Source organism: Ciona intestinalis, unplaced genomic scaffold, assembly GCF_000224145.3.
Source record: "Ciona intestinalis unplaced genomic scaffold, KH HT000122.2, whole genome shotgun sequence".
Taxonomy (NCBI): Eukaryota; Metazoa; Chordata; class Ascidiacea; order Phlebobranchia; family Cionidae; genus Ciona; species Ciona intestinalis.
In genome coordinates this window covers 345,806-369,858 of record NW_004190444.2, presented here as the reverse complement: position 1 = coordinate 369,858, position 24,053 = coordinate 345,806, and the positions used below count along the sequence as shown (strand labels likewise).

Here is a 24,053-nt window from a genome sequence, read left to right as displayed (position 1 = left end):
ATCAGAAAATCGGGGAGGAGTTTAGAGAGATAGAAGAGCTCAAGTTTGAAACTGAAGCCAAGAAACGAATCCAAAGCGCTCGACGTGCGCACGCCCTCAACCGGATATGGTTGGCCAACTTAGACGTCCGCACGGTGGCGGAAGAGAACGTGGAAGAATTGCGAGAAGTGATCGCTGTTTGTGAGGGGGAGTTAAAATGCTTGAAAGACGAGACGACGAGGTGAATGAACTATATGTAAACGAATCCATATATATGACCATACCAACCATAACTCGCCTGTCTACACTCAACATGCTGATACAGCTTTAAACGACTCGCCTCTACCAAGAGGTTTTGGGTTCAAAGCTCCACGATGCTACCATTTTAGGCATATATATCGTCAAGACACTTAATGACAATTGCTTAAACCAAGTAATGGGTTGTCCAAATTGTCAGTCATACAGAAAAACAATCACCCACAAAGTTAGCTGATCCCGCCCAGTGACACCAACAACCCTTCCAAACGCCAAACAACCAACACCTCCAACTAACTAACATTTATTCCTCAGATTAAACTCAAGGTTACAAGATCTAAGGAACGAAGAGAGGGGAATAGAACAACAACAACCAGGTAACTGATACAGAATCAAAATAAAAAAGCCACAATCACCTACTTAGTTGCAACTTGTAACAAACACTGAATAATTTTAGGCCAAAACAAGTAATAAATCAAATATTGCAGTTTTATTAATAAACAAATATTGGTTGCACCACTTTTCATAGATGATTATAAGTTGAGTTGTATTTGGCGACACCGCTGTAATATTCACTGCTTCATTAACAAAATACCTACACAACGATCACTACGTATTAGAATCAGGTTTACGTTTCAACAAATTAGTTCTTGATTGCAAAAGCTGGTATTTTCCGAAATCGTTTCGTTCATAAAAATAAAACGGGACGAAAAACGCCCGGTGCAAAGATGATGTCGATTTCTTGCTAATGAGAAAATCAACTTCTTTTAAAATCTTCCAATTATCCTGCTGTTGGCTGTAGATTGGTTCATGCGTTGATTCCTCACCATGGTTGAAATCAATCAGGAAATGGCAAGTTTCAACGTCAACGTAGCGGGATTTTTCCTCAAGGTTTTCGTCATTGAAATGTCGAGGTTCTGCTCGAGTGCCCTCCAATCCTGGGGCCTCGAACTTGGCCGGAAGTTGACCTTTGAACTCAGACCGGATCAACTCAAGTGTGAAATTGTTGGGAAGTAAAAAACTTGACGGGAATCGATGCCATTCTTTTCCCATGCACACACGGACTGTCGTTTCACTTGTATCAGCTTTATCCGCAATATGGTGGAGTTTTGGATATAGTTCCATTGACCCATGATAAGCATTGAACAAAGCAAAAGACCTGGACAACGATATGACTCCATATATGGTCAAAACCAACGCCGCGATCCACTGAACACTCAAGTAACGATGGAATTTAAAAAATCCATAAAGTTTTTGCAATGTTGCGATTGTGACAGCTGATGATAAACATATTAAGGGGTAGATTGGGAAAAGAAACCTCTCTTCTTTGTGAGGTCGTGTGAAGAATATTAGGATCCATATGTACATGGGTGCGATTGAGAAAGATATTAACAACATGGGTGGTCGGTAACCTGCGTGTTTCAACACAATTATGACCTCACAGATTGGAACAATGACGATTGTTGACAATGCGAGGAGAAAGGCAACGTTGAAATTAAGGAATCCATTGATTACATAATACGATAAAGGTTCTGTGCCATAAATATCTGGCCCATGTTCAGTGAATACGTTGTAAGTCAAAATATTCAATGATGCAATGACTGGTTTGCCGTAAAAAAAACTGTCAATCAAAAAACTTGGAAGCAACATTGTAGCTATGGCAACCAAGCACCATTTGGTGAAAAACCAATACTTTCGCCGCCTTATAAGGATGTCAACAGCCAGTGGAATACCAAGGGCAACAGAGAATGGCCAACCTATGATTGCACTTGCTGCTACAGTTAATATAGCGAGGTTCAGTTTCTCTTGCAGCCACAACCCCATGAATAGAAAGGTTCCAAACATGCAGAAGGTACTTGGTAGGAATGCAGTGGAAGATATAAACATACCAGTTCCCAGCACCATCAATGCTAGTAGTATACGAGCAACATTATTCCCAAACCTCAACGAAACTCCTTTATAAAACTGTATCTCACATAAAGTACATACCAAGCCGAATATCATCCGGATAAAATAAAACACTAAAAGTTTGTTTTCGTTCAGAAACCCAAGGTGTGCCCATGTCAGCATAGAGTGTAAACAAATATACGCCCATGAGCGAATCGCATATACAGGCGAATACTCCCACGTTTGAAAGCCCTCCCCATACAACAAGTGATGCAGTGGTTCCCAGTAATTGTACGTCTCATCACAATCTGTTACATTGTTCATGAGCGCCGAACACAAATTTGCTGACATCAGCAATCTAAATGCAGTGTTAGAGTTGGGCAACCAAACTTCGGATATTTTCGAGTCATCTTTCCGGCAATCTTTCGCATCCTCCACATATTCTTCCCCTTCCTTTTGCTGGGGGGCGGTTTTTATATAAATTCCTTTTTTGTGTTTCATTATTTACAACAAAATGTAAAAAAATCTACAATTTGCTCCTTGTACAGAAAAACAAGAATTAAGTTGACATTGTAATGTATATTCAACCTACAATAAAAACGCAAACTTTGCAATGTTATTATTAATGCAATTCGAGTTTTGAGTGCTGGTAAAGAATCCTCCCCCCACTAACCAAGAACATATTGTCTAATCTGCAACGTAAGGGAGGATTCTTCACTACTACCCAGTTTTGCTGCGCCTAAGTAAAAACTAAATATTATTAAATCGTAAACCATACGTCCGAATATTAAGCTTACAAACGACCAAGAAACAATATTATACAACATCAAAAATCTACAATAATACGATTTTAGTGAAATCATAATCCCTATTATGAAAATCTGGAATCTAAAATTTCTAGAATTGACAACAATAGGTAATTGTTACGCGCGTGTCACAAGTTGTTTCGGCAAGGAAATATCAGTATTTTCGGCGAAATAAACAAAATTTAACCTAATTTATATTTTAACTGATTTTTTAACACCATGATTTACGTTTTTTAATTTTTAAAAATATTCGTTTTAGATTTACAAGAACTTGAGGTATTTTCCCGAAACAAAGAATTAATTAAACCTTCAGTGATCGATAATGGAGATTTGGCCACCCGCAAGAGGGCGACAGTGAGTTTGTATGAATAATTAAATGCAACTTATTTATTAACGACAGTCGTTATGTTTTCTGTTTTGTTATAAAATGGGTTTTGTTCTGTTTCATACACCTTTTGTTCGCTTTTGAGTTACCACCTATGTAACTTTATGGGTGATTGTTTTTTTGTATGGCTGACAATTTGGACAACCCATTAGTGAACACTTGGTTGGAGCAATTTCCGTTAAACGTATTGCTCAAATACACATATGGCCATAATGGTAGCAGCGAAGGGCCTCGAACGCATATCCTCTGGTCTGGCGGCGACCACTTTAATCGATGTCCCACGGCAGCCGTTGTTTACAAATTCAAACCTTAAATTCGCAACACAGCTTTACCTTTTCAAATACGAAAACAAAGTTTATGTTATTTAAACCTACAGGGGAAAGAAATAAACTGGAAGACACAACGTTTGTGTGTTAAATATTTGAACACCTTATCATTAAGAGGGCATACCTCAGCAGTGGTTACCTTTGCTTGCGCGAAACCAATAAATTACTACACGGCCTGGTAGAAGTATATAGTAGGGTGGGGAGGATAAAACACATTATTATTCTATTTTCTTGTCTCATTTGGTAGTAAACGGAGAACATTTAAAAAATTATAAAACCGTATCTTCACGACTTTCATAGATCGTTGTTAATTGCTTAAAACACGATCAGAATACTTGGATATTAAATGGTAAATGTGTCCCATATTACCCCCCCACAGTACTGTAGGTCGTGGTTTATAAGTCTTATGTAGCTCTATACAGGTTGTCTTCACCAGAATAAGCAAGCATTGCTTTTCTCTTATACCCTTTATATGTAAACGATCTGCGGATATCGAAATGTCGGTTCTACGAAAATAATTTGCCAGAAAAGTTCAATCAATCTTATACCATACCTGACAACAACAAATTATACGATACCAGCTTTTACATTTAAATATAAAACTAACACATAATTCCACGTGTTTCGTATCCATTAACCCTTGACTTGGTGTATGTAGTTCATTAACAATCTTTTTGCGAAACAAGCGTTAACTTGATGATGTTTAACTGTGGAGAAAGTTAAACATTGTTCGGCTTGTTTGCAGTGTATTGATTTACATCAAGGCGGGTTTTGCTTACGGCTGTTTTACATTGATTTTAATGAACTGCAAAGGTTCCAGCACAGTGCAGGTGTTTAGATGTAAGATACAGGGTTATCAAGTATAAACCTTGTTAGCCATTATACCGCAGTTTTTGTATATGTTTAAAAATCTTAAATATGAATATCAAGGTTACAATTATCACCAAGTCTACTCAGTATTTTACAAGCACTGATAATGCCAACAGTTTTGGTGTATGTTATACAAAAATCTTAATTATGAACATCAAGGTTACAATTATCAAGTATAGACTCAATATAATATAGCAGATGTTTCACCAAGTCTACTCAGTCTTCTACAAGCGCTGAATTATATATTGTAATTCCAGGTTTAAAACATCGAATAAATCGCCCAAAATTGAAGTTTTGTGAACACTATGAAATTCATTTCCTGTATGACGATATAGAACGTGTATTATTTCAAAATAAGTAGCTTTGTTGATGGACACAGCCTATAGTGATGTCACAGAGCGAGACGGATGACGTATTACATGATAACGAAGTTAATTTAACCGGAACGAAAAAAAAATCGCGTTTTTGACTAAAATCGATGCTCAGAATTGATCGATATGACGTCATAAACAAGCGGTTTTCAGACACACACGTGATTGTTTCTTTATAACGTCATTATATATGTTTTCTTATACCTTTATCTTTCTATTTGACGAAAACCGTCTTTATACTTTAACAATAGAATGATTATGACGTAAAGAAAGAAGATTTGTGATCCGTCAAGGTTCAGTGATGTCATAGGGGGCACTGTGACGTAACAAGTGCCCATTAAGCCCAAGGTATCGCATGAATGCACACGACTACCAAGGAAACAAATCGCGTTAAACGCGATCTCGCAGGGACCACAATAACTGCTGTTTATGACGTAAAATCGACACTTTGACCACGTTGTGACGTCATTGTCTAACCACGTGTTATGTTTTGACCAATCAGAGATAAGAGTTTACGGTTAGGAAATTTTGTTGAAACGAAATTTTGAAAATCTGGATTTGGTAAGTTAGTTTGTTTATGTTATTTATATTAAAGTTTATGCTTGTTTTTGTGTTTGTTACAAATTTACAACGTAGAAACACTACAGAATAAAAACAGTAAAAACTTTTTTGAAAAACAAATCACGTTTTTTCGGTTATTTCGTCGGCACCGCTTTTGAAAACAAAGACGGGTATAATGTAACAAATATAATCGTTTATTAGGCGACAATGGGTTAGTTTTAACAACGCTCTTCTAGAGTCATGAGGATGCGTTTTTATAAATTTCTTTAAATATTTTTGTGTACTACCAAATGGTACGAGAAAATAGAATAAATACATGAACCATCTTACCCCGCCCTAATAAACAACAAATGTAACTGTTAATCCACAATGGGTTGGTTTATTACGTCAACCCCCGGGTTTATAAACCGCGATGTTCACATCCATGTCTGGTTTCCATATTTGGGGAAAACAACATCTACACGCACGAGCGCTGCAGACGCTACAGGTGTGACGTCACAAACCATGAACGCTAGTGACCCAACAACAGCGAAATCGCGATTTTGCAGCATTTGTGACGTAATAAAGCAAAATTTCGAGAACAATTCGACAAATTCTAGGACGGATTTCTTATTGTCGATGTGTGACGTCATAAACCCAACGGACAAGTCGCTTTGTTTGTAAACAATGCGACAACAATATTTAATTATGACGTAACAATCACGCGACAATTACTTTCCAAATATGGAATGATTCTCGATGAAAACCGCGATTGATCAAGGAACAATTCGCGGTTTCTACGCATCGTGACGTCACAATGAAAACAAAATATTTCTCGAATAATTGGCATTGTTGGATAACAATGGCGTTTAATACGTAAGAATCTTTCAACTGGTGTCGTCACAATGCGGTGTTATTATAAGCATTCTAGAATATGTAGACCACGTGGTCGCGTGCTGATCGAATTAGAGCTATTGTGACGTCACATAGGACGTTTCAGAACGTTTGGAATTCGATTATTTCGTCACAATCGTTGTTTTGTTGTTTTTAATTGTTAGCGATTGTTTTCTGATAAGAGGGATTGTTTTGTAATAATTATCAATAATCACGTGGGAATAAAACAATTCTCACGTCATAATAGCGATTGTGACGAAAGCAGGAATGATTCTCGATTTGATCACGTCTAAGAACCGTTGTGACGTAGTAATATAGCATTGATTGTCATTTAACAATAGATTCGATTATGACGTAACAGTGCAGAAGTTCAACCGGAAAGTTTAGAAATGATATTGTGACGTCATAAAAGTAATTATTGTCGCGCGTTTAGGGCGTCACCTTCGAATTGTTACGACATAGTTAGTTAAAATTCAATTTCTCCACGTCATAATAGTGTCAATATGACGTCAACAATAGAGAACTGATTGTTTGTTTGTTGCGTAACAATAGATAAACAATAGGTCGCGAATTTTTTAGCAAAGTTTCAGAATAAAGTGGGGTAAGATAGGACACGTTTCCAACAATATCCATCTTACCCCACAGAATATAAATCGAGTTTTGAGCGAAATTCCATCAAATAATGATTGATTGACGGCGGTTTGAATATTGCTGCCGATTATGCCGGTCACCGTGTGTGAGGGGGTAGAATAAATATGAAGGTTGGCAAACACAGTGCGTATGGAAGGTTAGCCAAGCAAAACACAAACCGCTAAGCTGCGCATCGTTCAATGTATTGTGGATAACGTGTGGGGGTTGGATATATTTTAGCGAGGTTGAAATATGTTAGAATTGAATTTTTAAAATAAATATTTACGACTTGAAGTTCCATTGTGTATAAGGCGTGGTCGGTTTACTTGGTTTGGTATAAGAAGTAAAGTTTAAAATATTAAAAAGATTTATTTTTTACATAATTAGAAGATTTGGAACTTTTATAGGTTTTGATTTAGTAGTTATTAAAAAAACTTTGTTTGGGTAATGTTCAAACCTAACTATGGCCTACTCCTATTTTTAAACTAAACGTATGTGTATACTAGTTTTTAAACGTTAAATTTATTTTTATTTTTTACTGATTTTTTTGTTAAACTTTTATTGTTGTTTGCTATTGAAGGCCAAAGTATGAAGTGCATTGTTACGTGTTAGTACGTCATATTTGTATTATGACGTAGTTTGTTTAAAAGTTTTATCATTGATATGATTTTCACTTTAGTTGCAACAGTGTTGGTAGATTATGATGGAACAAGGTGTATTGTGACGTGTAAAGTGACGTATTTATATGACGTTGCTGGGGGGGGGGTAGAAACCTGAATAGTTATGAACTATGGGTAATGGGTTAAATGTACTCGACAAGGACACATATAGAATAGAATGGGGTAACTGAGGGGTAAAATGGGGTGTGGGGTTTTGTCGTTTATTGGGGCGTTGAAAGTGCAGGAAATGACGTAATAGACGAAACTTTAAAGTTAAAGTCGTAACTTCCGGAACGCAGTGGGTGGGGGGGTTATAGTAGCTTTGATAATGTTCACTGTTGCGTCATAAGTTAGATTGCAGAGGTATGTTGTGACGTCACAGACGATAAGAACCCCTACAGCGATGCATGCCCTCGGTCACGTGTTATGGTTTATTGTTCCACCTATGTGATGTCATAAGTGATAATTATTACAAACAAGCGCGTCACAATGTGTTAGGTTCAATCGAATTCAAGTTTATACGTCATAGTAAGAAACAAAGGTGGGGGTTACGTCATAAAGGAAAGAATTCTAAAAAGATTGTTGGTGTTTTAGAATTTCAAACATAATCATAAATAAGAAGCACGTTTGTTAGAATAAAGATGAGACAAGTCAAGTTAATTATTTATTCTTTTTAAATGCGGTAGAGATCAAATTTATTAAAAACAACGAAGAAAATTAGCAGCAAAACGACAGTCGTTAAAAATGCTATGGGTAAAAACAAAATTGTTAAAAAGAGCGTGGCCGCCAAAACCACAATATATTAAACAGAACTTGTGGGTTGTACTTTTGCCAAAATCGTGGTGTATTAAAAGCTAGAGGGTTTCTAGAAACAACAACTCAAAGTTTAGCCTACAGTTATGTTAAGCGTGTACTAGGCTCTGGGATAAATTTCGAAAATCATCCCATCAATTATTTATTGGGTTGTAGCTGAGTTTCGACGCGAAACGAAAGGAATTTCAGTTTTGTTGAAATTGTTTCGCGATTGTTACGACACAGGCGATGACAGAGAAGGTACGCGTGTTTTGTTTATTACGTCACAAGCGAAGAAAGTTTAAAATCATCGCGCCGAGGAGACATTATGCAGGCAGTGTGACGTCACAAAGCAGTAACAGACGTTCGTTTATCGCAGGCAGCGAATTCCAGACGGATCGATAAATTAAAGAATAATAAATTCTAGAAATTGCTCCTTTGTTACGTCATTATGACGTCACAGATTCTAGAAAATACTTGTTTGTTAAGTAATAGTTAATTGACAAAGAATTAGTGGCATAGAAACTACATTTAGCGGCAAAACGAAAGTTCTAACAAAGTTTACGAGATACAACGTGGTTAAGGTTTAAATTATGGAGGTATTTAGTTAATTATTACCTCATTTTAGCTTTTGTTATCTTTTATTACGTAATAAACCCAAAGTTAACGCCTGTTATCAACTATTGTCGGGTCATCAATCGTTAACAATGGGAACTTACACGTAACAATGGTTGAACATAGTTAGGATTATTACGTAATAAACAACCTTTGTTTGCGAACAAACAAGTTCAACTTAACAAACATTTGAGATTTTTTATTATTCCTGTAAATTAGCAAGTCATGTTTGATTAGTCAGCGAATTGGAAATATGTAATAATGTGTTTATGACGTAAGGATAACAAACAACGTGTTTGTTACGTCATGATGACTTTGAACATTCTGTTGCACAACTAATATTTACAGATACTTTGGTTTCGAGTTTTCGCTTCGATTGTTTCGTAGGTTAGGGGTTTGTGACGTCATAGAGGGGAATAATGGAAAAGTCGGTAAGTGTTCTAGAACATGTTGACAATATATTCGGGGAATTCCCGAAGGAGCTACAGCATACGGGGCAAGATAATGGTCTTTGTGTGATCATAATGCCCCAGAGACGTCACAATGTGGCAAGTGTGACGTAACAAACGATATATCGAGCCACACGCGCGATTCAATTAACGATTCGTTCGATTAAAAAAGGAAAAAGTTGGAAACTCGAGTTAAAGTGTCCAATGATTGTTTAGCGACGTTTACATCGCGAGGTGCATTGTTTCTATTGATGACGTCATAATAGCAATTGTTTAATCACAGAAACTTCTCGCGGAGCTCGCGCCAAGGTATCAACTACAATACAAGATCGACCTTGCTTTACAAAAGCTGCAGATGGATGAACGGGCACGTAAGTTGAAGTGTGTGTGCTATAATGGGTACGAAAGTAAGTTAGTATAAATGGACACGTAAGTTAAGTATTGTGTATGCTATAAATGGTCACGTAAGTTGAAGTGTGTGTGGTATAATGGGTACAGAAGTAAGTTAGTATAAATGGACACGTAAGTTAAGTATTGTGTATGCTATAAATTGGCACGTAATAAATATTCGATAAACCATTGCCTATATTTAGTAAGCCATGTTTAAACTTAATTGAAATGATTTGTTGCACCAGCGGTGTATTGGAATGTTGGGTTAATAGTTAAACATGTGGTAACAGTGGTTGGTATACAGGTGTAGGCAAACATGGCGGGCACAGTACGTGTAGTATACATATAGTTTACCCATTAACCCAACGTATGAATATGCGGCAAATATATTTGTGCTGTTCCGTTTGTTGTGCTACGTCACTTGAAAATATTTTTTGGTTCAAAATATTTTTAACCGCAGAACCACCGGAGCATGACGAACCCACTAGCGGCGCTCAAGAGACGCAAACATTGGAAACCCCCGAGTTCTACCATGACAGAACTGTATCTATGACAACATCAGAGTCTGTGACGTCATCGGGTGATGACGTTACCAATTTGGAAGATGATATAACGGCTACTTATCAAAACCATGACGTCACAAGCGATTACGTAGCGTACAATGACGTCACAGACCCGAAAACCGACGTCATATTTGATAACGACATAGAAGATAACAGTGACGTCACAGAGGATATTGATGACGTACCACCTGTACCTAAACCGAGGAAAAAACGGAAACCACGTGGTAAGTGTTACGTCACAACTACTCATTGTTTTTTTCGGAAGTTAGACTGGACAACCGCCACTATGACGTAACACACGAAACGCGTGTCCCATTGTCTTGATGGAACTTTTTCAATGAAGCTTTGTTTGGAAACAATCGGAGTGATTATGACGTAACAGAACCGTTTAGTTTCACTTTACCTAAGTATAATGACCCCATTACCTGCTATTATGACTTCACAGCGATATTATGACGTCACAGAGGTCATTACGAAGTAAATGGAAACAAAAGAGTCGCGCTGTTCGATTAGAAAGGAAGTAATTTCGAAACCGCAGGTGGTTTGGGGGGGATTAATCTTGAGTTTGATTGGAACGCTAAGTTCGCGCAAATCGCGGTCGCAGATGCGTGGTGTGCAGCTACTGTTACGTCATAATGCTATGTGTAGTTAGTTGTATTGTTACGCAATAAGCAAAACTCTAATAGAGGTCAGGGAATGTAAGTTAGGAACCTTTGATCACGATTTTGATGAATCGAGCCGTTTATATAGAATTATGACGTCACAATTAACAGGAAGTTACCAATAGAAGTTTCGTGAATATGTGAATGTGACGTCATAATTGAGTTTAAAGGTTTAACGAAAATCGCTGCAGAAATCGCGTATGCGATCAATACTTTGGCGTATTGTTCCCAAGCGACAATAAGAACTGGAATGACCCCGATTCGCGTAATTGTGACGTAACAAACAACGACAATTATTATTTTATTTTCCAGATTCACCAACCATGGAAGTAGCGCAGCCCGTTGTTTATATCAAAGAGGTGACGTCAGAAGATCATGACGTCACAGGTATGACGTCACGAGAGCATGAAGTCACAAGGGATGTAGAAGTACTTGACAATGAAATTGTGGAACAATTTTACGATGACGTAGAAACATCGAGCGCTAGTGACGTCACATCGTCGATCGACGAAAACGAAGAAGTGACGACGCGATATTCCTATGACGTCACAAACGACGGGGAATCGTTATCGGAAGAAGACTCAAACCCGAACGTTCTACAACATGAAGTTAGTGTCGTCATAGAAGCAATGGTTGATGACGTCACAGAAAACAATGTTCTGGAAGAAAGTGACGTCACAGAGGAATCGAATAATGACATCACAGAACCCTTTGAACACATTGATGACCTCACAGACACGCAGGCGATCATCGAACACGGTAATGACGTAACAATAGACAGCGTTAATGACATCACAGATGCAGAACGCGATTTCGCTCCCAATCTCGCCCATTGTGTCGTCACAGAGGGTATTCGCGAAGCCACAGCTGTGGGGGAGTCCCCCCGTGACGTATCAGGTTTCGCGTCAGATCGCGATCCTGTTCAATCGAATGTAAACGTCACAAAGGAAGTCGCTGACGTCGAATCAAGCGCTGATTCGAAAGCTGTGACCGCGGTTAACGTATTACAAGAAGATAGCTTACTGGACGACTGCTTTGTTCCTGAGGAACACGTCACAATCACTGAAGATCGCGTCACAGTCGAACAAGACGACGTCACAGAAAAAGCTACGTCATCAGAAGTGACGTCACCGAACTTAGTTATCGTGGAATATCCAGACGTTCTAAGTGACGTAACAGAGGAAGAGATGAGAATAATAGAACGTACGGGGTTGGTCAATCGAGATGAAGTTCCGTAAGTTCATAGTTGGTATTATGACGTAATAATAGAGATGAGAAATTCGAATTATAGTAGGTTGGGGCAAAATGAGCCATGTTTTCATTCCTGATTCCATTTAGTATTAAACAAAGAATATTTACAGAATTATATAACTGTATCTTTACAACTCTAAAAGCGCCTTGTTAATTGTTAAAACACGTTAAGAAAATATGGGATTCAGGTGCTTACGGTATCTCATCTTACCCCACAGTACTATATAAATACATGACCCATTTTACCCCACCTTACTATAATCGTAGAATCAGGTGAACCTACCGGTACATTCCTATCATTGTGATGTCATAAGTGTGTCTATTGTGTGGGAGATTTAGACAATCGTTGCCCATTGTTGCTTTGTTACGTCACAATTGCTTTTTACAACAAACGCTCCAGGTGGAATTTTACGAAGTTTCGCGAATTTTTTACTTTACTTAGAAAGTCACATTGTGTCATAGTTACAGTTCATCTGTGACATCACAGTCATCATTTGAACTTTAATTGCAACCAAACAATTGAATTTAACAAAGGGTTGGTTTTATAATAAACGGCATTGTTCTAACGGCATTGTTACGCAATCAAGCCTCGACACGTCAATGTTAATTAAAAACAAAGTGACATGACTATGGCTATTGTGACGTCACACCTAATTCGCCGTGAGCGCCCTACCTCGCTAATTTCGCGCCCTAATTTCATTAAAATTGTGAACAACTGTTACGTCACAAAGCAACTGTTGCGTCATAAACCTACTTAGATTTCCGCGAACATTTGCAGCGCGGCAATCACGGTTGGTGTTTGTTACGTCACAATACTGTTTCACTATACCATTCTATTTATATTTGTCCTGTACCCTTGCCGCAGAGGTTGGCGCACCTGCCTCTAATCAAGAGGTTATGGGGTCGATTTTTCCAATCCAGAGGTCACTAATGGGTTGTTCCAATTGTCAAACATGCAAAAAACAATCACCCACAAAGTTACATACATGATATTATAACGACTGTCGTTGCCCCGTCATGCGACGATAAATAAGTTACATTTATTATTTTCGATAATTTAATAACTTTTATTTTACATTATGACGTCACTGACCGCATTATAGGGAGGATCCAAACGCGCGAGTGACGTACAACGCGGCTCACAGCCAAAGAAACACCGACGCAACAAAGTGGTTCGGGCAAGCTAAACCAAAAGATAAAGTTTGGTTGAAACCGAAAGGAAAAGTCGACGACTCGGCTGAAACGTAAGTAACCGCTAGACGGCACTGTAGAGCATACACTTGATTAACTGTTTTATAAATTAGAATGGTACACAGGACCTCAACCATATAAATCCTTATATTTGGTTAAAGTAAACAGCCAACTCTGGCCTTAACCCAGAGTCTTATGGGTGTGTTTTAAAATACAGACTGGTGTGCAGCCATTACTTTTTTTAACCAATCAAATCGCTCTGTTACGCTTCGGTGACAACGTATTTCTATAAGACGCACGTCCAAGCACTATATATACCAATCAAGTCGCATTAACCTCTAACCGAAGCTTAACAGAGTGATTTGGTTCGTTATAAACGGGGATGGCTGCGTACCAATTTATATATTAGATATTTTCACCCGCTAGACGGCGTGTTTAAGCCCTATATTTTTACTAACCGCTAGACGGGGGTATAGGGCGCTAATTAAGCAATAAAAGTCGCCATATTCAGCGAACATAACTAAATTATAATAAATGATGTCATAATCCAAAATAAAGCACTTATAAATCGTAATTAGCGTGGGTGAAACCACGATTTCGTGAATTTTTTATAACCGAATAAGCCGTTAATGACGTAACAATTGAAATCGGAAATCCAAAGCGATTGCCTCGAGGCGTAAGAATTCGAATCGCGTTTGGAATCTAGATTTTATAACCGACAATTTATCATTGTCACATCATAATTATGAAACTACGTCTCGTAACGAAGTTTGTTAAAAAAATAAATTCTGGCCGTTATGATTTTGTTGCTGATTAAATGCAACTCAATGTGAGTTGATATAGTGTATGTTGGGTTTAAAAAACCCCTTTATTTGACAATTTAACTTTTATCTTTGCTATCATAAACTTAAAAGCAAAAGATCAAATAAACCAACAAAGAGAAAGGTATTAACAGCAAAAGCTGTGAAATATTCGCAAATAATCGTTAAAAACACGGTTTTAAAAAAAGTTCAAGTTTCCGAAAGTTTCATTATATCCTGTTCCTGAATTATGTGTTTATGACGTCATAATTCAACATAAACGACGGGCGGTAACTTCAAGGCGATTGGTCGATTATTGGCCAATCAGAGTGTAGTATTACGATGTCTACATGGTCGGGTGGTTTGAATACCTGTGAATGTTACGTCATAATGGGATGGGGCAAAGTGGGACGTGTAGGGTGGGGTAAGACGGGACATGTTTTATCTTGCCGTCCTATTTGGCCCTAATATTTACTCATATCCTCACAATTCTAAAAGAAAGTCGCTAATTGTTACACGATTAGGAAATATGGGATATTGTGTGCTAACGGTATCCCATCTTACCCCACAATACTATACGCATTATTATTCGCGAATGGCTGATTCAGCTTTGAAACGTCACAATAAAAAATATTTTAAATCATTGTTTAACGTGTATGACTTATTATTACGTCACAGTGAGCGTCGAAAAGTAATAAAAGCGATGACGAAGAAACACAATCCCAATTATGTCCCAAAATGGAAGCCGCCTGTCGAGAAGAAATGGGAAGATACGTTGGATGAAAACAAAAAGGAGAGTCTCAAAAAGTGGGTTGATGTACAATAACCATAACTCACAAAGTTACATACGTGGTAACTTGTGACTCAAGGTGTATGAAACAGAACACCCGTGTTATAATGACTGTCGTTGCCCCGCCATGCGAGGATTAACAAGTTACATAAGTGGTATAACTTGTAAGCGGGCACGATGTGTATGAAACAGAACACCCGTGTTATAACGACTGCCGTTGCCCCGCCTAGTGAGGATAAATAAGTTACATACGTTCAATTCCTTAATATTTCATTAACCCACCATAGATACGAAGAACGGCGTCGGCAGCGAATTGAAAGTTCAAGCGCGCATTCTACGTCATCAAGTTCTGACGTCACATCCGCTTCGGAAGTTTCTATATCAATTCATTCGGTAAGAATATGCATTGTTCGTTAACAAACATTGACGTCATAAAGGAATTAAAGGATTATGAATGTTCGTTGGATTATTACATCACAATCGGGATAACAATGCGCATTGAAGCGTTAGCGTATTATGACGTAAGTGAAACTGTATTTGTTGGGTGTGACGTCACAGACCAACTAGGTTTATGATGTTGCAAACATCGAGCGGAAACGAGTGGGTTGGACAAACAAGCGATTGTGACGTCAAAGTTGAAGGGCTTTGTGACGTAATAATGAGCGCGATCGACGATTCGGTAATCGTTGCTTCTGGCGACGCGCGACTTCGCTGTGACGTAACAATCGCCTTTCATAGGTGTATTCTAGAATACGAAAAGAGAAGAATGCGAAAATCGCGGCAACCGCGGTTCGTGGATGGCGGGTTCTAGAATGTAGTTTGTTGTAGACATTGTTTACGTAACAATGCCCCAAGAGCTTGTAGTTGGTTTATGACGTAAGAATAGAGTGAGGTTGTGACGGTTTTAGATTGAGCCGCGATTGATGTTGAAGTTGTTTGATTGTTATTTAGGCGATTGAATGTTGAGATATAGCGGTAAAGGGGTTTGTTGTGGTAGCATATACGGTTTATATAACAACATTAAAGTTTAAGTTTTGAGGTGTTTGTTGTGGTAGAAGGTATATATATGTTATTGCGGTAGGTTCATATCAAGCTTGGGTCGGATAATGTATATGTTGCGATTAATTTGATATGGATACACCACTTGTGTGTATCTTATGCGTGTATGCAAATGTAAAAGGGATATACCAGTATAACAAACCAATTAAGGTTTAGTTTGGGGTATTCTGTAAATTTTGCGGTTCTTCTTCATATTTATACATATGTGTATATTGTGCAATATATGCAAATGTATATTAAAGTTTCAAACTGTTAGTGTTTTGGAAGATTTTAGGCTTACATACACAACAGGCCTGGTATGGGGGGTTTATGAAGTGTTTACTACGGTAAAGTTAAGATTCATTTAAAGTTTAAGGAAAAGGCGACGACAAACGGTTGTTAAATAAGAAGGTGGAATATTTTGTTTGCATAGCAGCTTTTATATACCATAGTTCCAGGAATTAGGTTCTTTTTGTTCGAAAATCATCAAGTGTATTTTGACGCTCTATTGACCTTGCGTTTGTGGGGTTTCGGGGGTTCTGCGGTGATTTGTTCAGACGTATATACTGTGTGGAACGGCTGTAAAGAGATTGGAAGGTGCTTTGGATTTCTGAGTCGTTTTGTTCGGAAGTAAATAAAGCTAAAGAATAGAACAGTTGAGCACCGGTATACAAGACCTGAAGTGTAAAAATATTTTTACCGTAAGCGTGTTTTAACGACTGCCAGAACTTGTTTTATCGGTTTTAACAATTTTTTAAAAAACAATTTTTTTTTAATTTTTTTTTGCTACCGTAATCGAAGAGACAAATTAAAGTTATTTTAATTATAAACTCTGAAAGATATTTACGGGGTAAAGTATATAGGCGCTTGTTGGGGTGATAGCTGTTTAGTGCATTGAGCACCAGGCGGGCAATGACCGTTAGTTATATGTTAGGTGCAGGTCAATGCGTTGTAAACCAATGAACAATATCTATGGTACAATGTAGTTATGCGTTACGTCATAATGGAGGAAACGATGATTCGAATTCGGGGTCGTTTCGACGCTGTTTGTTCGCAAAAATCAGCACTGTGACGTAACACTTATAAAGTGATGTCATAAACAAATGTGGGCATTAGGTGTGAAACTGACAAGTTAGTGTGATTGTTTACAAGGTAGCGGTCAGTTGTTGTTAGCGTTGAAAAACAGGATAAGTAACAGACTTTATACCGGGCGTGTTATAAGCGACGGACTGTGTACCGCTGTGAAACAAATTTACGTGGTTGATTTTTTGAATATTGTTAAAATGAAGCAAAATATATAAAATATTCCGCGGTCGTTGCTACAAGGCATAACGTAATACAAGTGAATATATCTTCTGGTAAAGTTGCTGTTTATATTTTTACTGAAATATTATATCATTTTATTTACCAGAACTATTAACTGTATCATCACGTCTCGATCGTTGTATACTTGTTAAAAACACGGTCAAGGAATATGGGATATTATGTATTAACGGTATCCCATTTTACCCCGCAGTACTATATTCACATTTACATCAACAGGCATCTTTATCCGAGCTTTGCCCAAACAGCGAAGTAGTTGTAGAATCAAACGTTCATAGTAAAGACGCGATCAACTTATGGGAAAGTAAACTTAGCGATAAATTCGCGAAACAAGAAACGGAAAATAAAAGACTCTCAGTTGGAAAGTGGAAACGGTAAGTTATATATATATTTAAATTGGGTGGTAATACTATATATATATATATATGTAGTACTATAAAAGTACTTAGCGTAATATTTAATATTGCATATATTTGATTATTATTGCTCTTGTCTATTCATATATATGTATTGTGGGGTAAGACGGATATTGTTTAAGATCAATAACATTTTCCTTTTTTTAACAACGTTTTTTAAAGTCGTGATGGCATTTCTACATAACCACATGGTTTGGAGATAAAAGTTTACGAATTGATAATATTTTCATGTTATGTTGCTTTATTCTGTTTTTGAATGTTGTTGTTACGTTTACAAATACTATTTACTACGTAATGGTAATCGCATTACACCGAATTGACCGAAACATGTTTAATTCCCCACATTTTCTACTCTTCACATATTTTCCCCGCGAGGCGTTAGAACTGTCCATTGTGTTCCAGAACGTTCTATTCGAAGATCGCGTCCAGGGCTTGATTTAGAAATATTATGACGTCACAATATTTATAAACTAGAAACAAAAACACAAGTGTTTGGTATGTGACGTCATTACCACCAGTTTTTTAGGATCTCAGTCTTGCACAAAAACGTTTGTTTAGTATTTTTTTATTTACGTACACAAGTTACGTTCACACATAATACATGCACATTCCTCCCATAAGCAGATACATATATACATGTACATACATCCATTTCACTACAAAGCTCCTAAACTGATGGGGTAATATTTCGTTTTACGCAAGTTACATCGTACACATTCCTTTAGAACACAGATTGCATATACAGATGGGACACGCATATATACATTCATATCACTACACGATCATCGCTTTGCATTGCTGGCAGTTATTTTGTTTTACATACATTTGGTACATACATCAGTTATAAACTTTAAGTTTTTTTCTATATACATTACTACGGAGTCACGGAGACAGAGCTTAATGTACCTTGCCATATTTCCATATAACTACAGAATTATAGCACTGCTGGCAGTTACAGAAGTTACATTCATTCATACTCAATGTATTACTATAGAGCGCAGAGACAAGCACAAGAGAAACGTGAACGAACCGAATCGATGTCCAGCGTTTTGTCCAACGGTAGCGTAACAGGGGATCTCCCCACGAGTGAAAACGTCATCAGGGAGTCGCTGGGGGTGTCGAATATTATGAGCAAGTAAGTTGGAGTGGTTGGGGTTATTTAGGGTTACTGTCTGGGTGAGGGGTATTGAAGCAAGTCATTTGGGGTCATTATGTGGCCATAGATTCATTTGGTGTTTGGGGGTTACTTGGGGTCATTTGACCAAGTCTATTCTAGAAGGTACATTTATACCTATATTTACGTAAGTAACCTGGTTTGGGTGTTTGGGCAAATCTGTCCTAAAGATCTGTGGCAAATACTTCATTCATTTCGGTTAACATGTGGTCACACGGGCTTGGTAAAGCGGTTACGAATGTAGGGGGCAGTAAATAGTGTTGAATGTAAAAAGGTCCAATATCGAGCAAATAAATATGCAAGTTTGGGTTAGTCGGGCCAAGTTTGGATACGTGTGAAGGTAACAACATTATATTCAGGTTAGATAAAGATGGCCGCGATGACGTCACGAGGTAGTGTGTGTGAGACGTCATGGGTTAATTACCTTTGATGACGTCATGGGTTTAATTAACAGCTGATTGTTAATTATTCAATAAACAATTGAACGATTGTTACCTTGATTCTAACTTGTGATGTCATAATTCACATTACGCAATGAATGGTTTTATTTAATGACGTAATAATAGGCATTTGTTTGCGCGATTTACGAGCTTTATGGGTTCAACAGCCACGATTTTGAACTGATGCTCTTTTCATTTTATCCATAGCGTGTTTTAATGACAGTGTTGTTAATTTTCTTATTTTGTTCTTTAAACAATATGATCTTCGCTATCGTGTTCAAAGAGATAAAACATTTAATGGTACTATTATTACGTCACAGATGGCGAAACATTGAGCACCAATCGCAAGAAAACAAATCCCTAACCAACTTCCGCAAGACGGCAGCAGCACCCCGCCGCACAAACTCGTTCACCGTTACTCCTGGCTCGGGGTACAGAAGCTTTGCTAGCCCTACAAAGACAGCGGCACCAGCGAGCCCCAAAGTACCAACGAGCCCTGAGGGCCCCCCGGTCAACTCGGCACGCTACAGCCAACCGATACCGGGTGAAAGTTTCATTGACCGTGAGATCAGGGAGTCAGCGGAAAGAGAGGAACAATGGAAACATGAGAAGCTGGAACCAGGTAACCAACACATAAACATTACATTGCATATTATAGAGGGCGGGGAAAGACGGGACATCTTTAGCACATAATATCAAAATATCCTGATCGTCTTTTAAACAATTAACAATGGTCTATGGGAGTCGTGAGGATACGGTTATTTAATTCTTTGAATGTTTTTTGTTTACGACCAAATGGGACAAGAAAATAGAATGAAAATCCCAGCTTCCCCCAACCTCATACTTGTATACAAGTGAAATATTGTAAACGTATTTGATGGGACAGGTTGAATAAAACAATAGTCGTTAAAGTCACGTTGCTGTTAAATCTTACATTATAAGCAAATCACAGTTTAATTTGGAAGATATATATGCGTATCTATCATGGCAACCGCAGCTTCAAAGGTAATCCTAAACGAAACTTTTGTGACACCATCGCAAAATATTAGATTTTCAATTCTTTATTATTCTAGAAATCGACCGTTTGTCTATGACGTCATCAAACGAATCTACGACGTACATGAAGCTACCTTCCGGCGCCATTTATTCACCGACGCTAAGTCCCGCCTTTGCTATGACGTATGTAAGCGTCACAAACGACAAAAGCGTAAAATCGTAAGTTTAACAATCACACATTATGTCGTCATCAGTGTTACGTCACTAACGCTATTGTCACGTTTCAGTCCACCACCGAAATATTTAAACAAAGAGGAAAAATCGGTCACTAGTGACGTTTCCACTGATGTGACGTCACAACGAGATACTATGACGTCACCACATGACGTATTTCAACCACACACCGAACAAACGGAATACATGGAACAGCACGACCATGGGGCAGACTCTGGTATTGAATGCAACGCACCTAACCCTGTTAGATCGAACGTCACATCTCCTACGTCAGACCACGACCGACCTGGCTCTCTAACGACATCTGGCGGTAGTCACGAAGATGAATACCCGTCGTCAGATGTCTCTGCTGCGTCACATGACGATACAGAGGTCCCAGCCAAGGTAAAATCCTCAACCAGCTAACAACCACAAAAATAACCCAAAATGAATGAAACTTGTTTATCCTTGCATGGCGGAACAACGAGGGTCATTATAATAGGGTGTTCATACACCTTGTGCCCACTTTTCATTTATGTAACTTTGTGGTTAAACACACAAATACACATTAATAAACCCCCTAATCCTCTTCCGCAGCCCCAACAGAAAACCCCCTACTCTCACAGAGTTGCATCAGTGGTAACCCCAAGAGGCTGGAACCCAAAGTCACTCACAGTCGGACCAGTGAGCCCCAAACACAAGTTTTTTAACAAACAGGTTATTATTGAAACATTATTTAACATAAAAAAGTTTGTAACATATCATTCTACACCATAAATATTGTAAATATATATTTAATTATTTATCTTTTTGAATACGATACTGAAGATCAAACTAATTAATACAACAAATAGAAGGCAATTAGCAGCAAAACGACAGTTCTTTATATTATGGAAAAACAATAGCAATCTTCAAACTTAGTGAACAATGCTAAACTTTTACCCACCCCCCTTTAGCCCCCACTTACCCCAACACCCACCCCTGAGGTTGTGGAACAAGAACCCATTGTTACGGAAACAAAGGAAGTTATGAGTCATAATGACACCAACAAACAACCCCCCCAAGTGGAAGAAACATCGTTGAAAGTCGACAAATCGATTATCGAACAAAATCCACAAGGTGAACACTGAGTAAGATGTCATAACACACACATGTGACGTGTAAAGTTATTTTTAAACCTAAAACACCAAATGTCGAGTTTTAAATTGTGATTAATGTGTATATACAGTTACTCATAAACAATCCTAATGTTACATTGAACATTATTACACAAACATAAGCCATTGTTACATCACAGCCACAGTTAAACAAGTAACTGTGACACGACAAAGATCAGGACCAACGTTTGACGTCGTTTCAAGTAAAAACCGACTTCAAACGATAATGGAGCTTGAATTAAAAGAAGCGGAGGTAACCATAACTATTGTTGGTGGTATTGAGTTAAATATGAGGTGTATTGTTCCACATGGTTAAGGTCCTGAAGTAAGAAAGGCTATGGGGACTTGTGGTTAGGCCTGAGTAGACCCATTACCACTTTATTCTAGAAAAATCATATATATATATTTAACATAGGTATCGTTCAGTTGCTGGTGCAAATAATGAAACAAATATAAAATATAATATTTCTATGTTTAGAAACGCGAACAAGAATGGAAACAAAAGCAGATAGCAACACTAGAAGGCAGTAGTCAGCCGGCAAAAGAAATTACGGAACAAACACACAAACAAGAAAAAGAAATACAACAAGAACAACACACACCTAAACAAGAAGAAAACACACCAAAGAAACTGCCACCAGTATTAACTAATGGGGGTGAATTTTGTTTTCATTAAGTTTTGATTTCATTTACTTTTAGCTTTTAAACTAACTTGTATTTTAACTAACAAACTGAATGTTACGGCTTAAGTTACAACATTTATTTTCAACAATTACTTTAGACACGAGTGACGAAATTAATGTATTGACACTGTTTCAAATAAAAGTTACCCAATCTGAAATAACCATATTAGAGACATCCCCTTTATTACATACAAATTCCTCTCAACCTAAGACTGTACTGTCTGGGGCAAACTTAAAAAACACAAGTATCAGTTTGAAATGTTTATTATCACTTACAGTTAACAATAACATTTTTATCATCAAACTAAAATAACCTTCCACAATAAAAATAAAACAACTTTTCACAATAAAAATAAAATAAACTTTCCACCACCACCACAAAAATAAACCTCTCCCCACCACAATACAAACCACACATTACCTCCCACAGAAAGTTCCCCAACGCAGAAGCAGTCTCCCACCCTCAATGAAACCAATGATGAAACAACTCGGAAGATTGTCAACGCATCAACCGCAGAATACAAGAAACACTCGGTTCGTATTTATGAGGTTCTTTCCAGTACCGTGTTGTGTGCTTGTTTTGCCTGGTTCCAGTTGTGTTGTGTTGTAACACAGCACCTTATCTCAGTGGTTGGGTGCTTGCATTGTAACCAAAGGGTAGCAGTTTTGGTGCTCGATATTGATACCATTGTCAAAAGTGTAATCATGTGCAAGACACTAAATTCCCTTGAAAATAATATTATTAAACTTTTAATGTCTATTTTATTAAGGTTCAAGTGTAGTGTTTCATCATTACAAGTTTGTACGCACAATAATTTATTATAAAACACTTAGTTGGCACCCACTTCAGCAAACTTGCTTATTTGCTTCAATGATAACTTGACCTACCTTGTCCTAATGAGCCAACTCTCGTATGAATGCAGCTCACTAGGTCGATACTAATATGTACTTCACACCTCAGCTTTATAGAATAGAACCGTATACCGTCATCTGCATAACCTTACCACCATGCCCTGTCTTATTCCATGCACAATAGTAATCACTGGGTTGATGTAGCGATGTTTGCCAAGTGTCTTGTACAAAAACACTTACACATATCAAGCTACCACTGCCAGTATTAAGCATTGAACCTGACATACTTCAGCTTCGATGCAAGCACCAAACCAATTTGAATAGATCCTGTTCTGCTAATTATTAATATCTAACTTTAACCTACAGGTCGTAAAAGCAAATCGCGTTCCACGCCGAAAAAGTAACCTTGCCAAGCAGTGGGAAGCTGGCAGGTTTAAAAACTATGATGAAGAATAGAAATACTATATTATTCTCATAGAAATCATAAATATTGGGATTCGCGTGTTTTTATAAGTTTTCTCGCATTATTACAGTGAATGCTGTCACAATATGCATTGTTGTAAGTATTGTTCCATTGTGCTTTTGATTTGTAAATAAACCTTGCATGTATAGAAGCAATAAAGACACAACGCAAGCGTAAATACGTCGTACATGCA

At 37.8% G+C, this 24,053-nt stretch overlaps 2 protein-coding genes across 5 annotated transcripts in view; one reads left to right on the top strand and one right to left on the bottom strand.

Moving 5' to 3' along the window:
* LOC100186721 (A-kinase anchor protein 2) overlaps positions 1–24,038 on the top strand; it is a 25,786-nt gene extending 1,748 nt beyond the window's left edge. Inside the window, exons 3-22 of one of the 4 annotated variants that reach the window (XM_026838860.1) lie at positions 550–611; positions 3,187–3,281; positions 9,742–9,829; positions 10,309–10,635; positions 11,386–12,307; positions 13,428–13,568; positions 14,994–15,122; positions 15,393–15,498; positions 17,686–17,840; positions 18,877–19,017; positions 19,416–19,448; positions 19,817–20,118; positions 20,570–20,711; positions 20,780–21,110; positions 21,303–21,422; positions 21,662–21,824; positions 22,003–22,115; positions 22,341–22,502; positions 22,976–23,079; positions 23,764–24,038. In XM_026838860.1, the coding sequence (XP_026694661.1) occupies positions 550–611; positions 3,187–3,281; positions 9,742–9,829; positions 10,309–10,635; positions 11,386–12,307; positions 13,428–13,568; positions 14,994–15,122; positions 15,393–15,498; positions 17,686–17,840; positions 18,877–19,017; positions 19,416–19,448; positions 19,817–20,118; positions 20,570–20,711; positions 20,780–21,110; positions 21,303–21,422; positions 21,662–21,824; positions 22,003–22,115; positions 22,341–22,502; positions 22,976–23,079; positions 23,764–23,770 (3,643 nt within the window). In that variant the 3' untranslated portion in view covers positions 23,771–24,038. Of the gene's footprint in view, positions 1–549; positions 612–3,186; positions 3,282–9,325; positions 9,441–9,741; positions 9,830–10,308; positions 10,636–11,385; positions 12,308–13,427; positions 13,569–14,993; positions 15,123–15,392; positions 15,499–17,685; positions 17,841–18,876; positions 19,018–19,415; positions 19,449–19,816; positions 20,119–20,569; positions 20,712–20,779; positions 21,111–21,302; positions 21,423–21,661; positions 21,825–22,002; positions 22,116–22,340; positions 22,519–22,975; positions 23,080–23,763 lie in introns of those variants that run through there. The other 3 variants (XM_026838857.1, XM_026838859.1, XM_002126055.5) reach the window with 3 other exon arrangements.
* Positions 706–2,696, bottom strand: LOC100176497 (alpha-1,2-mannosyltransferase ALG9). The gene has a single exon (XM_002125749.5). The coding sequence runs from the start codon at positions 2,620–2,622 to the stop codon at positions 844–846; it is 1,779 nt and encodes a 592-aa protein (XP_002125785.1). The 5' UTR covers positions 2,623–2,696; the 3' UTR covers positions 706–843.
* Positions 24,039–24,053: the final 15 nt, after the last annotated feature.